This window comes from Lissotriton helveticus, chromosome 1_2 (assembly GCF_964261635.1).
Source record: "Lissotriton helveticus chromosome 1_2, aLisHel1.1, whole genome shotgun sequence".
NCBI classification, from domain to species: domain Eukaryota; kingdom Metazoa; phylum Chordata; class Amphibia; order Caudata; family Salamandridae; genus Lissotriton; species Lissotriton helveticus.
The window spans coordinates 115,955,796-115,972,444 of NC_136058.1; the positions used below are offsets into that span (position 1 = coordinate 115,955,796).

At 42.7% G+C, this 16,649-nt stretch overlaps 1 protein-coding gene across 1 annotated transcript in view; it reads left to right on the top strand.

The window, feature by feature from the left end:
* The first annotated feature begins 1,738 nt into the window (after positions 1 to 1,738).
* The window catches only part of LOC144798817 (cytochrome P450 2J2-like), a 266,692-nt gene continuing 251,781 nt past the window's right edge, over positions 1,739 to 16,649 (top strand). The window contains exon 1 of the mRNA XM_078669866.1: positions 1,739 to 2,035. Within this exon, the coding sequence (XP_078525992.1) occupies positions 1,826 to 2,035 (210 nt within the window). The 5' untranslated portion in view covers positions 1,739 to 1,825. The remainder of the gene's footprint in view (positions 2,036 to 16,649) is intronic.

A 16,649-nucleotide genomic window follows, 5' to 3' on the forward strand; every position in this document is an offset into this window, starting at 1 on the left:
TTTGTCAGAAGCAGATTCCTTCTTTACTTAGGTAGGTACAGACCTCTCTGCTCTCCTACAAGTGTGAAGCTTTATACTTAAACACTCCTGGGCATATTAACAAGGGCTTTATCTCTGCTTTTTTGGCTTTAAAAGCCAAAGAAGCGGAGATAAAAATATCGCCCTATCAACAACAGGGTGCTAACGTGCAAAATCGCATGTTAGCACCCTTTTTCACTACACTTCCCTTTGGGCGTTCCAGAGCAAAATAATAGGAGAAATGTTGCTAAGCGACATTTCTACTATTATCAAGCTTCACGCTAACCCTGTTAGAGACAAAAAAAGCAGCGCTAACCACAGTTAACGCTGCTTTTTTACGTCTGCTAATTTTCATACTTGGCCATGTAATCCAATGGGAGGTGGATTACAAGGCTAAATCCACCATGGGCTATCAACAAGGATATCCCTATCCTTGTAGTTTTATCGCTGCATTACCAGCGATAACCTCCCAAAATGCCGCTATCGCTGGATTTTTTATCGCCTAGGTGGTTAGCATTGTTAATAACGCGATAACCAGGCGATATTATCCAGCGATAGCGGGTGTTAAAAAAATTAACGCTAGCGCCCTTAGCGTTAATTGTCCCTGTTCCTTGTTAATATGCCCCTTATTTCCTTTTCCCAAGATTTCTACAGATGGCTATACTCTGATGACACCATTTAGGCTCCCTACATAGAATCCCTGGTTAGAAAATCCTGTAATCGATTTATGTTTAGAAGAGAGAAGGGAAGTTTCGTTATGGAAAACCTATTACTGTACTTTCTTTCTGTATTGTTGTGGCTCTTACTATTCTGTATTACATCTCATTACGGCTTATCCTACTGATATATTTCAGTTTACCAGCTGTAGTGTTGTATCCTTTAAACGCATTCTTATTCTGCTTATATACTGGACTGGTTAGTATCCTAAAATAAATCCATGTAACCATAATGAGTAATTTGTGGTTATTATTGTAGCGTCACATTGGTTGCACAAGTCAGAAATGTATCCTTGGTATCTTCTCCTTTACAGCGCTTCAAGTCAACCAACAAAGGTCCATATAAATGGGGAAATTTCTTTGATGACTTTACGAGATGATTTAGGTTTGAGTACCAGCTCGCTGTCACATCACATGAAGGAGTTCGTAGGAGGCCTCTTCCTGATGCTGGGGGTGGGAGCTGGAGCCGACTTCCAAATGCAAGAGTCTCATTGGCAATGAGTGAGACTTGAGGTCTCTGGCAATCAATGAAGAAGCACTTTCCCTTATAAAATAGCCAGACTTACTGGCTGTGCCTATAATAGCATTTTTGTTTGAGGCACTTACTTTATAAAGTAAGTTCATGAATCAAATCTAATTGACATGAATCATGAAAAATTATATATAACCTTAATTTAATCAAAACAGAGAATAAATAAATATAGGTAATGTGGAAATCTTTAGCAGAAAAGAGTTGCTTCAGATGCCTCATCCCTTATCATATACCCGTATTGGGCTGACAGTCTGTGGTTTCTATTGCTCAATCGAGTTCATCTCCAAATTCTAATCAGGGCTCGCGTATTAACTTTTTTCTTTCATAACTTTTATACTTCATTTTATACCTTTTTAGTGTTACTTGGGGCTGTGGCGTGTTTTGAGCTTATTTTGGCATAATTCGTGCTTGTTCTCTGGTTTCTTTTGTATTTGGGTTGAGCTGGTTTTGGAATTCTGCCCTGGCAGCAGCCGCGAGCCGCTGGGTTAAGCAATCTGCGTGCAGAATTTCAAGGCAGCTTTGGCAGTGATCTCTTAACAGGGAACCTTCTTCCACAACTATGGAATTGTCCGTTTTGTCCGCTGTAACTCTCCTTCTGCAGCAGGCGACCGTCTCAAACGTCCTTCTGTTTTTAGCAATCTTCCTCTTGGTTGCCGATTATGTCAAAAGGAGGCCACCGAAGAATTTCCCTCCTGGACCCTTCTCCTGGCCTTTTATTGGATGTTTGCCGAGCTTTGACGTTCGACAACTTGATGACGTAATGGGCAAGGTAAAGCTGTGAAAACAAATAAGAAGCCTATTTGTAGTGATCAGAGTTTGCATGTTCATGCCCCGTTTTGTTAATTTAAATTATGGTACTTGTAGAACTGACTTTTATAGGGAAAAGTGATGCCATGAAAATTAAAAAAATCTATATGACGTGACTGCATGCTCCACTCGCGTGAGACGGGGTAACTCGAGATGTCTTGAAGTATGTTGATATGTAAATGCTGGAGAATGCCAATGGCGCCTCAATAATGCTAAACTTTATTTAACAATGCCCTTACAGGAAAGTTGTGGACTTGCAACCGTGATAATGATCCGTAGCTTCAGGAAGGTGTTTGCTGTTTTACACCCCCCTAATAAATGTATTCTTGGCTTTTCAGTTTCGAGCTGGGGGCGCTGAGAAGGGTCTGCATTGAGTGTTGCTGTTTCTCGTTCGTGGGTCAAAAATAAAAGACAAAACAATGACCTTTCGTGAAAAACAGGAGAGAGACAGAAAGAGATAAACATCTGGAGACTGACTTTCGAAATCAATACAGTTTTCCCTGGCTGTTCATGTTGTGTATTGCTACGAAAACATTATATTTCGCAGGGTCTCCTTTTTTTCTTTTTTTTACAGATGTGCGCTGCTGTACAAGCACTTTTTATGATTAATTTAGTAGACTATAGAATCGTTCCATCTATAATAAGACTCTAGGCCATATTAAGGGTTTGCAATGCATAACTACTGACTTGCCTCTAAGTTTGCTAATGGCAAGTTCAGGAAAAAAAAACTATTATCGTTGAAAAATATCTTTCTGGGCTATGATATAATCTGATGTGCTAAGGTGAAACATTTCCATTAGTTAAAGAAATACCCTTTATTGAAGTTTGAACAGTCTGCAGTATAGTGCACCATATACATGCCAAACGTTTTCATGCTTAGCTCGGACACAGAGTCTTAGACCCAAGCCAGATTTTTGGTTCGAGTCGGCTTACCCTATTATTTTGCTGGCTCGCGCACATCTATTTGTGAATTGAGTTTAGTGCATGGGGCCGTCAGTGACTTGATAAAATGATCCCTAAAAGGCGAGGACTGGAAACATAGACCCCCGCATACATGCACCAATTTGACATGTCTACCATCAAGGCTTCTCATGGCAGAAATGAAGAAGAGTGTTTGCTGTGAAAATACATCTAAAAAAGATGATCGCTGGGCAGGGCCTGTGCAGCACCTCCCCAGCAGCTATCATGCGCCTGTGCATGTGTGCATTATCCATGCAGTACATGAGCAGCACTCAACCAACTGTTCCTCAGCGCTCCTCCCCCACATGCTGCCCCAGGGACCGCCACTTCCCCGGGGCATTGATCATTATGGGGGGGTCTCACGGGCCCCCCATACCCTGACGACTGCCACCCCTGGGCTTAAATTAAAATGATAAAGTGTTGGGGGTCTCCTGCCCCTTCCCACACTGCCCCAGGGACCACCACCTCCCCGGGGCATTGATCATGAAGTGCGTGGGTCCACGCTGCCACCCCGCAGCCCTGGGGACCGCCAGCTCCCTGGGGCTTTAATTATAGAAAGTAAGTGTGAGGGGGGGCTGCTGCCCCCCCTCCACACTGCCCCAGGGACCACCACCACTCGGGGAACTATTTAATAAAATGTGCGGGTCTGTTACGGACCACCAGCTATGCTACAAATCCGGAAAATTACAGAAGCAGTTTGGGCACCTTTAGAAGACAATTAGAAAGGGTTAGTATGTGCAACCAATAGAAATGTGTTCTAGAATTTGAAATAATGATGGAAGCAATGTGATTTGATACTTACATTTATTTGAGTGCAAAAAGAGAGGGAACGTTTGCCATTTCTAGTTTCACCTTTCTGAGAGAGGTGTATTACATTTCTTGTGTGGAAAAGGAAATCTGGTAAGAGTTTCTTATATTTGGTATTTTGCAATACTACCTCAAATGCGAGTAACTCATTTGTAAGGTGTATTATATATTATTCAGCACTCCTTTATTATTTCTAGTGATATTTTTACTTAAAAAAAAGAAACGTGTGGAAATTGTAAGAGAAATGTGATGTATGGAAAATGTTATGAAATGTACAGCTCTTGACTGTACTTTGTACAGCTGTACAATGATTACAATGAGCTGTAGAATGATTAGTGACTACCCTTCGATTTGTATGTTACTTTGGTATATGTTACCACTTTCAAAAAGTACAGACATGTAAGCGTGTTTTCTGGAATTTTGAGACTTTTAACAGATAGATTAAAAATTTTACTGCTTTGTATTTGTTTAGGTTTAACACTTTGAGTAGTGTCTGAATAGTGAATTTGCAGTGCAAAACTGAGGTTTAAGATATATTGGCAGAGGGATTACTTATTAATTTAGGTTTTATTGCTCTGTGGAGATGTATACTTTAAATATGCTGCATCATTTTAGGTGTCTCTTTAAAATGGGAAGTGCAGTTTGTCAAGTTTAAGGGAGTTTTAAGTCTTATGACGGTGGTATGTGTCTGCGTTCACATCTATTCTCTCACATGTTATACCTAAACAGATGGTAGAAGTATAAAATTCTGGTGTACATGTATTTGTATGTTTCTTTGATATATGATGCCTCTAGGAAAAGGCACAGACAGATGCATGGTGTGCAGTCCCTCAGACATTGACCATAGATTAGTGCAATTACCTATGCACTACTATCCCATTGAAACATTCAGTCAGGCACTACCTATGCTCTTATCTACCTGCTCAGGTACTACTGATGCACTCATAGAATGGCTCAAGCATTACCCTCACACTCATATTTTCTCTCAGGTACTTGCTATACGCTCATACAATTATATCGTTAGTACCACTGCAGTCATAGAATTATTCAAGCACCACCCGTGCACTTTTTAATTCTTTAAAGCAGTACTGGTACACTTATGTCTTGAACCATGCGTTAGTCTTGCACTCATGGTTTGTCTATGGTATTTCTCCCGCACTGATATAATCACCCATTCAGTACTTCTGCTCTGATGGAATCACCCAAGTAGTACTCTTGGACTGAACTATTCACTCAGGCACTACCCATCCAGTTATCCATTCTCCCAGGCACTACCCACTACCCATGTATTTGTATGCTTCTTTTATATATGATGCTACTTTTAAAAGGTACATGCATGCATGCTCTCTGGAATATGGTGCGACTATTAACAGACACATTGAAAAAGGTGCAGCTTTGTATTTGGCTAGGCCCAACACTTTGAGTAGTTGCTGAATAGCAAAGTTACAGCCCAAAAGTGAGGTTTAAGACAAGTTGGTAGAAGGATTAGTGATTAGGTTAGCTCATATTGGTCTATGGAGATCTACACTTAAAGTATTTTGCATAATTGTACGTGTCTGTTTAATATGGGAAATGCAGTCTGTCTAAAATAAGGGAGTTTTTAGTCTTATGACTGAGGCAGGTGTCTGTGTGCATATGTATTCTCTGATGTTTTATGTCAAAGAGATGGTAGAGGTATAACACTTTGATATACATCTATCGTAAGTTTCGTTTATATATGATGCCAATAGGGAAAGGCACAGACACGTGCACGCCATGTAATCCCTCAGTCATTAACCATAGATTCGTGCAACCACCCAGCTACTAATATCCCACTCAAAGACTCAGTCAGGCACTACCCATGCTCTTATCTACTCACTCTGATACTACTGATGCACTTATAGAATGGCCAAAGCATTACCCTTACATTCTCATTTTTTCTCAGGTGCTTTTCATACAGTCATACCATCATGCAGTAACTAGCTACTAACACTGCAGTCATAGAATCACTCAAGCAGTACTCATGCACTTTTTTGGCTGTTTCAAGCACTACTCATACACTTTTGTCTTTAATTGTGCGTTAGCCTTACTCTCATGGTTTGTCTAAGGTATTTCCCCAGCACTGATTCCCCAGCACTAATGTTATCACCTATTCAGTACTGCTGCTCTCATGCAATCAACCAGGCAGTAGTCTTGCACTTAACTATTCACTCAGGTGCTACCCATCTAGTCATACTCTCTGAGGCACTATCTAGTATCCATCTATTTGAATGTGTCTTTGATATATGATGCCACTTTTAAAAGGTACAGGCACATGCATGCATGTTCTATAATATGGTGAATCTTTTAACAGATAGATTGAAAAGGTTGCTGCTTTGCATTTGCTTAGGGCTAACACTCGGAGTAGTTGATGAATAGTGAAGCTCCAGCCCAAAAGTGAGGTTTAAAATAGGTTGGAGAGTGATTAGTGATTTGGTTAGCTGGCGTTGGTCCTTGGAGATGTACACTTCAAGTATGCTGCATAATTTTAGGTGCCACTTTAAAATGAGAAGTGCAGTCTGTCAAGCTTTGGGGGACTTTTTAGTCTTATGACTGAGGTATGTGTCTGTGTTCACATGTGTTCTCTCACGTGTTATGCCTAAACAAATGGTAGAGGTACAAAGTCTGGTATACATGTATCTGTATATTTCTTTTATATATGCTACTACTAGGAAAAAGCACAAACACATGCATGTCATGTAATCCCTTCGACATTAACCATAGATTTGAGTAATCACCCAGGCACTACTATCCTACTCAAAGACTCAGTCAGGCACTATCTGTACTCTCATCTACTGAGTCAGGTACTACTTATGCACTCATAGAATAGGCCAAGTATTACCCTTACACTCCTATTGTCTCTCAGGGACTTGCCATACAGTTATAGAATCATCCAGTTACTACTACTGCAGTTATAGAATCACTCAGGCACTACCTATGCATGTTTTTATTCTTTAAAGCATTATTGATACACTCTTGTCTTTAACCATTTGTTAGCTTTGTACTCATTGTTTGTCTAAGGTATTTCTCCTGCACTGATCTAATCATGCATTCAGTACTACTGTTCTCATGCAATCACCCAGGCAGTACTGTTGCACTGAACTATTTACTCAGGTGGTACTAATCCATTATCTCAGGCACTACGTACTACCCATCTGTTTGTGTATTTGTTTCATATATCATGCCACTTTTAAAGTTCAAGTTCAAGTTCAAGTTCAGGAATTTGTATAGCGCACTACTCACCCAGAGGGTCTCAAGGCGCTTGGGGGAGGGGGTGCATTATTTATCGAATAGCCAGGTTTTAAGTTCCTTTCTGAAGGAAATGTGGTTCTGTGTAAGGCGGAGGTGAGTGGGGAGAGAATTCCAGGTCTTGGCCGCCAAGTAGGAGAAGGATCTTCCTCCCATGGTGGATCTGTGGATGCGCGGGACTGCGGCGAGGGCTTGATTGGAGGATCTTAGTTGGCGGGTGGGTGTGTAGAAGGACAGTCGTGTGTTGAGGCATTCGGGTCCTAGTTTGTAAAGTGCCTTGTGTGCGTGGGTGAGGAGACGGAACGTTATTCTCTTGTTGACGGGAAGCCAGTGGAGGTCTTTCAGGTGACCGGTAATGTGGGCTTGGCGAGGGATGTCCAATATGAGTCTGGCTGATGCATTTTGGATGCGTTGGAGTTTTATCTGTAATTTGGCTGTGGTTCCGGCGTAGAGGGTGTTTCCATAGTCCAGTCGGCTAGTGATCAGTGCGTGGGTGACAGTCTTTCTTGTTTCGGTGGGGATCCAACGAAAGATTTTCTTGAGCATACGAAGTACGTTGAAGCAAGAGGATGACACGGCGTTGACTTATTTAAAAGGTACAGAGACATGCATGCATGCTCTCTGGAATATTGTGAATGTATTAACAGAAATATATAAAAAAAAGTTGATGCTTTGTATTTGGGTAGGCCCAACACTCTGAGTAGTAGATAAATAGTGAAACTGCAGCCCAAAAGTAAGGTTTAAGACATGTTAGCAGAGGACATAGTGATTTGGTTAGGTTCTATTGGTTGAGGAACTTCTACCCTTCAAGTATATCGTATCATTTTAGGTGTGTCTTTAAAATGAGAATTGCAATATGTCAAGTTTTAAGGGACTTTTTAGTCTTATGAGTGAGGTATGTGTCTGTGCGCATATGTATTCGCTGATGTGTTAGGTCAAAGAGATGGTAGAGGTACAAAAGTCTGATATACATGTATCTGTATCTTTCTTTTACATATGATGCCACTAGGGAAAGGCACAGAAACATGCATGCCATGTAATCTTCAGTCATTAACTACAGATGTGTGCAATCAGCCAGCCACTACTATCCCACTGAAAGATTCAGTGAGGCACTACCCATGCTCTTATTTACTCACTCTGATACTACTGATGCGCTCATAGAATGGCCCGAGCATTACACTTGCACTCTCATTTTTTCTAAGGAGCTTTTCATACAGTCATACCATAATTCAGTTACTAGCACTGCAGTCATAGAATTACCCAGGCAGTACCCATGCACCTTTTTTGCTCTGTCAAGCACTACTTATACACTTTTGTCTATAACCGTGTGTTAGCCTTACTCTCATGGTTTGTCTAAGGTATTTCCCCGGCATGATGTAATCACCCATTCAGTACTGCTGCTCTCCTGCAATCACCTAGGTAGGAGTCTTGCACTTAACTATTCACTCAGGTGCTACCCATCTAGTGATGCAATCTCTCAGGCACTATCTAGTACCCATCTATTTGAGTGTGTCTTTGATATATGATGCAATTTTCAGAAGGTACAGGCACATGCATGCATGTTCTCTATAATATTGTGAGCCTTTAAACAGATAGATTGAAAAGGTTGCTGCTTTGTATTTGCTTAGGCCTAACACTCTGAGTAGTTTATGAATAGTGAAGCTACAGCCCAAAAGTGAGGTTTAAAATATGTTGGCAGACTGATTAGTGATTTGGTTAGCTGGCATTGGTTCATGGAGATGTACACTTCAAGTATGCCGCATAATTTTAGGTTTTTACAGAGACAAAGGAACCCAATGAGTAAGCAAAGACCCTGGGTATTGACTATTTTTAAGAACAGTGGTCCTGGAGTCACTAATATATGAAAAAGAATAACAAATAGACCTCAATGGCTGCTATAGAAGTTCAATGTCCAGCCGGACAAGGAATTTAATAAAGTATTATTTGAGAAATGTATATACAAAATACAACACAGCACGGAAATGACAAAAGGACACAATCCTGCATCCAACGTGGGGGAGGAAAAAGTTTACATGGAGGGAAAAACAAATGCATAACATACAAGGTTTGAACAGGCAACAAGAGAGCAGTGGTTGCTTGGTATGATCATTAAGTCAAGCAAGCTAACCAACAACAGTTACCACCACTTAATTCAATGTCAGCAGGAGTGGTACTGATTAAAGTCGACGGCGTTTCGATCCCACGCTCTCAGGATGAGGGGATCATCATCAGGACTAAGAAAATTGCAATGCCTGATATATTACAGCGATGCCTACGATGGAGGAAAAGGAGACAATGGGGAAAAAATACAGAGATTGTGGTGTCATAAAAACGGCACTTGGTTAAACATTTAACAAAGCATGTAACAAAGTACTACGGACTTCGGATTGAGCAATTCATAGATTAATGGATTGAAACCAAAAACCATTTAGGTGAGGTGTGAATACCTCAGTGTGGCGTGCCTTAGTGCGCAGTGGCATGCCGAGAGAGCGAATGACAAGCCTAGTGTGGTAAAATACAAAAGCGTCTAATTGGCGAACAGGGATGTGCCACGATTGCGAAAAAACAAGGCTAGTCAATTGAGGCATGTGTCTAAGGAGGCGGTTTTTCGACACATGCACAGTAACGGATCGCATGTGAGCGGAATCGCAACTAGTCAAGAGGGGTGTGTGTCTAAGGAGGCGTTTTTAAAAGTCATGCACAAGGAAGAGTCGCGTGTGCGGGCGAAGTGTGGTGGGTGCGTTTCGAGAGAGAATGGCGATGCATGGTTGACATCGTAAGAGGTAATTGACTTAATCATGCCGGATGAGCTAAAAGGATATTTGTCTAAGTGGAGCATGAACGGTGAACGGTTGGTGCCAAGTGAAAGAAGAACATACCTGTCCGGGCAGAGCGAAAGGATGGGCACTAAAAATAAAATTAAAGGAGTCAAGGATCATTCATGGAGGGACACACGTGAGGTGGGAAGCTTAAAAGCGGTGGCAATAATTACCTGCCAGTCATATAATTCAATATCCTTAGGGGGGTTCCAGTTCCAATGTTGGCACCGGGGTGCGGATAGTGTACGATGGATCCGTTTAAGAGACTGATCCTGGACGAACAGCCTTACACGGGGGTGCCTAGGTCAGGGAGCAGTTACGGTCGTTGCCGACTAGGCTCGAGGAGCTGGGGAGATAAGAGGGTTTTTTGACGCGGGGAATGAGGAGGGGTACCAGTGGCAGGGCGGTCCAAGGACCGGGTTAGTTGCAGCTTACCTCAGTGGCTCGGAGCGCAGAATTGCGTCTAGTCCGTTTGCTAGATAGCAGGAACTGGGGCGGGGGCCGGATAGGTGGAATATAAGGGTGGTGGCCAACTTGGGTGTGGGGAAAGAAATTAAGAAAAGACTGTTGTGAAGGAAGAATAGTGGGTGCTGGAATGCGAAAGCGAAGGTGATGACGAGTGATTCGTGGGTTATGATACTATAAGGTGATAGCCGAACACGATAGTTATGTGGTGTTCGTGGTGCTACACAGTGACTCCTGATTAGACATGTGATCTCATAATATCTCGCAGTGGCTCATAATTACTTATGTGATCTCATAATCTTGCGACATAATAGGAGTGGGATGGATATTAAAAAGGGGAGGGCCACGTTGGCGAGTGTTAAGTCAGCCTCAGGGTTCGTGTTGCCTCGCAGTGGCTACTGGTAAATAATGCAAGCTCACTGACTAATATAACACAAACGGAGTGAGATGGATTTCAAGGGGTGAAGACCACCTTAAGGGTGTTTAGTCAGCCCGAGGGCATTCGTGGTGTCAGAAGCGCAGTTGTGGCATCAGTGTCGTGGTTTTGAATGGCACAGTTTAAGGCTGGTATTGCTGATTAAAACCATTGTTGATTAAAACCATTGTTGATTACTCAATAAACATTGTATTTAAAACCAGGGAGAAATTGTGTTTGCTCATTATAAGCCGGACACCGTGGTGTCTTAGGGTCCATGAAAAAGTCTTTTACTGAACTATCACAGAAGTGTTGCCCAGTCCTCATTTCTGTTCAGACCATTCCTGATCGAATCAAATGTGATTATAGATTTGAGTTCTTCTCTGTTGAGTAGTTGGCTCATGTTTCCTCCTCTCTGGGGGAGTTTCAAGACTTTCAGAATCGTCCATTTTATGTCATCCTCACTGTGGTTTGCCAAGGTGAAATGTTCAACTAGTGGGGCATTCGGTGTCTTGCATCTCAGTCGGCTTCTGTGTTGGCAAATCCTGGTTTTGATCTTTTGAGTTGTCTGTCCAATGTATATTTTAAACAAGGGCAGTGGATCAAATAAATTACCTTTTCTGTGTTACAATTAGAGAATGAATGACAATTTACAGTCACATTGTTAAAGGTGAAGGATTTGCCTTCCAAGGTAAATTATCACACATTACAATTTCCACATTTGGTATGCCCAATGACTGGGGGTAGTCCCCACATAGATTCTAGGGTAGAGGGTGGGGTAGATGATGGGAGTGCAGCCCTCACTAGGTGGTCCTTAAGGTTGCGGCTTTTGCGAAATGCGAAGAGTGGGCGTTCAAACTTAAGGCTGCCTGCATTCAGTATGGGCCAGTGATGAAGTATGGTCTTACGCAAAGTGTTGGAGAGAGGTGAGAATGTGATGAAGCAAGCCAGCCTCCCTGTTTCACTTTTGGTATTGGGGCTGAAAAGGGTATCGCGAGGACAATACCATGCTCTCTTTAGGGCGTTCCTGACAATTTGTTTGGGGTATCCACGGTTTTTGAGTATAGTGGATAAAATGTTTGCTTCTCTAAAGTAGTCTTCTTTGATGGAACAATTACGCCATATTCTCAGAAATTGAGAATACGGTAGGGAGTCTCTGAGTGCCCTTTGGTGATTGCTTGCGAAACTGAGCAGTGTTCCTCACAGTTGGTTTTCTGTAAAGGCGGGTGAGCAATTCACCATTGGAGTGGAAGATTGTTAGGTCGAGGAAGGAAATGGCGGATTTGTCAGTAGAGATGGTAAATGACAGACCTGCACAGTTGTTATTCAACCAATGTAAAAATTTGGATAGAGCTTCACTATTCTGCCTCCAGATGATGACAATATCATCAATATATCTGCGCCAAAGGATTATCCCAGAGAAGAAGGGGTTAGCTGTTGTTAGTTTGGAAGATGTTTCCAGTGAACCCATGAATAGGATAGCCAAGTTTGGGGCAAAAATAGCGCCCATTGAGGTACCTTTGATTTGTTGGTAGAAATCACCGTCAAAGGTAAAGAAATTTCTTGTGAGGCAAAGCTCAAGTAGCTGGAGGATGAATAAGGTTGGGACAGCATGGGGTCGTCTGCGTGAGTCTAGTATCCTTTGTATAACCAAGAGGGCCATAGTCTGGGCGATGTTCGTGTATAGGGACTCAACGTCCATGGTGCATAGTGTGTCTATGTTAGGGTTGAAAGGGTGGTGTTCGACAAGATTTATCATTCCCATGCTGTCTCTGATAAAGCATGTTGTAGCGGGGACAAACTCCTTAATGAAAAAACCAACGTATGACCCAAGGGGTTCCAAAATTGAGCCACAAGCAGACACTATCGGGCGACCTGGGGGTGTCTCAGGGTTCTTATGCACTTTCGGCAGGGTATAAATCACCGGAGTACGTGGAGATTTTACATTGAGAAATTCAAATTCTTTCTTGCTTAGGAAACCCTCACTGAGGGCATTGGTAGTGACTTTGGATATTATCCCTTGTAGTTCCTTACTCTGATTCGTAGGGAGCTTCTGATAGTGTTCTCTAGAGTTGGCGCATGATTTCCTGCTTGTAAGTGTCTATCTCTTGCAGCACTATCCCCCCACCCTTGTCTGCACTTTTCATGACAAGTGAGGTGTTGCTTTTTTGGCACTCAATTGCTTTTTTCTCTTGGAGAGATAGATTGTAAGGAATAAAGCGTTTTGACTGGGCAAGATTTCCCAAATCTTTCAATATCATTTTTTCGAAGGTTACAACTTCAATGGGAATCATACCAGCAGTGGGTGAAAATTTGGAGGGTGGTCGAAAGGGGGTGTTGGGCGAATGTATAGGAGTGAGATTAAGTTGGAAAAAGGCTTCTAGACGGATGCGTCTGAAGAACCTGAGTAACTCAGTCTGAAGTTCCAAGAAATTAGGGGGAATTGTGGGTACAAATGATAACCCTTTCTTGGGAAGTGACAACTCTGCGTCAAGTAATTGGTGTTTAGATAGATTAAAGATGGGAATAATCTCAGGAGATGTCATATTTTCGGGTCTTGTGTCTACCATTGGTAAAATTTGTGGCGTATCTGGGGTTCGCCGGGCAGGTTGTACCATCGTTGCGCCCTCTTGACTCTGCCGCCACGTGGAGTGTCTTGTTGGCCCCTGGCTAAAAAATGTCCAGTGTTGTTTCAGCCTCTGTTGGATGTACTAGGTCCCTCCCCTGAGTCTGATGCGTCCGAGGAGTCGGCCGAGGTGTCACAAAAGCCTACAAGGTTCTGCCGTTTGTTGAAGGGCCCCCAAGGTCTAGTATTTTGGGGGTGAGAGTAAGACCTGTTATTATAGAAGTCTTTTTGCAAATAAGGGTATGTATTCTCTATATTGTATCCCTTAATATCTTTCTTGATTTTATTTGCTTTCTTATTTTGTTCTAGTCTGTGAAAGTCGTTAATCGTTTTTTCCACCTGCTCTAGTAGTTTCTTGCGAATTGTAACACAGCAAATGTAATTGATTTGATCCACTGCCCCTGTTTAAAAATATACATTGGACAGACAACTCAAAAGATCAAAACCAGGATTTGCCAACACAGAAGCCGACTGAGATGCAAGACACCGAATGCCCCGCTAGTTGAACATTTCACCTTGGCAAACCACAGTGAGGATGACATAAAATGGACGATTCTGAAAGTCTTGAAACTCCCCCAGAGAGGAGGAAACATGAGCCAACTACTCAACAGAGAAGAACTCAAATCAATTATCACGTTTGATTCGATCAGGAATGGTCTGAACAGAAATGAGGACTGGGCAACACTTCTGTGATAGTTCAGTAAAAAACTTTTTCATGGACCCTAAGACACCACGGTGTTTGGCCTATAATGAGCAAACACAATTTCTCCCTTGTTTTATATACAATGTTTATTGAGTAATCAACAATGGTTTTAATCAACAATGGTTTTAATCAGCAATACCAGCCTTAAACTGTGCCATTCACAACCACGACACTGATGCCACAACTGCGCTTCTGACACCACGAATGCCCTCGGGCTGACCAAACACCCTTAAGTTGGTCTTCACCCCTTGAAATCCATCTCACTCCGTTTGTGTTATATTAGACAGTGAGCTTGCATTATTTACCAATAGCCACTGCGAGGCACCACAAACCCTGAGGCTGACTTAACACTCGCCAACGTGGCCCTCCCCTTTTTAATATCCATCTCACTCCTATTATGTCGCAAGATTATGAGATCACATAAGTAATTATGAGTCACTGCGAGATATTATGATATCACATGTCTAATCAGGAGTCACTGTGTAGCACCACGAACACCACATAACTATCGTGTTCGGCTATCACCTTATAATATCATAAACCACGAATCACTTGTCATCACTTTCGCTTTCGCATTCCAGCACCCACTATTCTTCCTTCACGACAGTCTTTTCTTCATTTCTTTCCCCACACCCAAGATGGCCGCCACCCTTATATTCCACCTATCCGGCCCTTGCCCCAGTTCCTGCTATCTAGCAAACGGACGAGGCGCGATTCTGGCGCTGGGCCACTGAGGTAAGCTGCAACTAACCCGGTACCCCCTCCTCATTCCCCGCATTAAAAAACCCTCTTATCTCCCCAGCTCCTCGAGCCTAGTCGGCAACGACTGTAACTGCTCCCTGACCTAGGCACCCCCATGTAAGGCTGTTCGTCCAGGATCAGCCTCTTAAATGGATTCATCGTGCACTATCCGCAGCCCGGTGCCGACATTGGAACTGGAACCCCCCTAAGGATATTTAATTATATGACTGGAAGGTAATTATTGCCACGGCTTTTAAGCTTCCCACCTCACGTGTGTCTCTCCGTGACTGATCCTTGACTGCTTTAATTTTATATTTAGTGCCCATCCTTTCGCTCTGCCCGGACAGGTATGTTCTTCTTTCACTTGGCACCAACCGTTCACCGTTCATGCTCCACTTAGACAAATATCCTTTTAGCTCATCCGGCATGATTAAGTCAATTACCGCTTACGATGTCAACCACACATCACCATTCTCTCTCGAAATGCACCCACCACACTTCGCCCTCACACGCAACTCTTCCTTGCGCATGTCTTTTAAAACCGCCTCCTTAGACACACACCCCTCTTGACTAGTCGCGATTCCGCTCACATGCGATCCGTTACTGTGCATGTCTCGAAAAACCGCCTCCTTAGACACGCCTTAATTGACTAGCCTTGTTTTTTCGCAATCGCGGCACATCCCTGTTCGCCAATTAGACGATTTTGTATTTTACCACACTAGGCCTGTCATTCGCTCTCTCGGCATGCCACTGCGCACTAAAGCAAGCCACACTGAGGTATTCACACCTCACTTAAATGGCTTTTGGTTTCAATCCATCAATCTATAAATTGCTCAATCCGAAGTCCGTAGTACTTTGTTACATGCTTTGTTAAATGTTTGACCAAGTGCCGTTTTTATGACACCACGATCTGTGTATTTTTCCCCATTGTCTCCTTTTCCTCCCCCGTGGGCATCGCTGTAATATATCAGGCATTGCAATTTTCTTAGTCCAGATGATGATCCCCTCATCCTAAGAGCGTGGGATCGAAACGCCGTCGACTATAATCAGTACCACTCCTGCTTACATTGAATTAAGTGGTGGTAACTGTTGTTGGTTAGCTTGCTTGACTTAATGACCATACCAAGCAACCACTGCTCTCTTGTTGCCTGTTTAAACCTTGTATGTTATGTATTTGTTTTTTCCTTCATGTAAACTTTTTCCTCCCCCACATTGGATGCAGGATTGTGCCCTTTTGTCATTTCCGAGCTGTGTTGTATTTTGTATATACATTTCTCAATTCTTTTTTTTGAAAAATATTTTTATTGCGAATCACAAAAAGGCACAGGTTCTCATGGCCAACCAAGCCACTCAAATGCAAGATTATAGACATGTAAATTCCAGGACAATACACAGCCATAGAGGCCCACATCCCGGAGGCTGGGCGGCGTAAAATCAGAGCTCGGGCCAAGAGAAACTCGGCCGTGCATTAAGGATACGCCTATATCTTTGTATTCACTAATTTTTCTTTTTTACTGTTAAACATAAAGAACAAAAAACAAAACCTGCCGCGCATGGCATGATCAGGAAAGTATTGCAAAAATCAGGCTATCAACGTGAGGCCCAACAGGGCGTAATCATTATTATGCAGGAAAAGGACCTGTAGGGATCACAGCAAATCACAGTCATATGCACCAAGGAATATTATCGTGCAAGCGGTTGAGTACTACAACGGACCCGGGCCCTCCAACCCGGCTCCCTCTCCAATATTCTCGGTCTCAGACTCATCAGGGG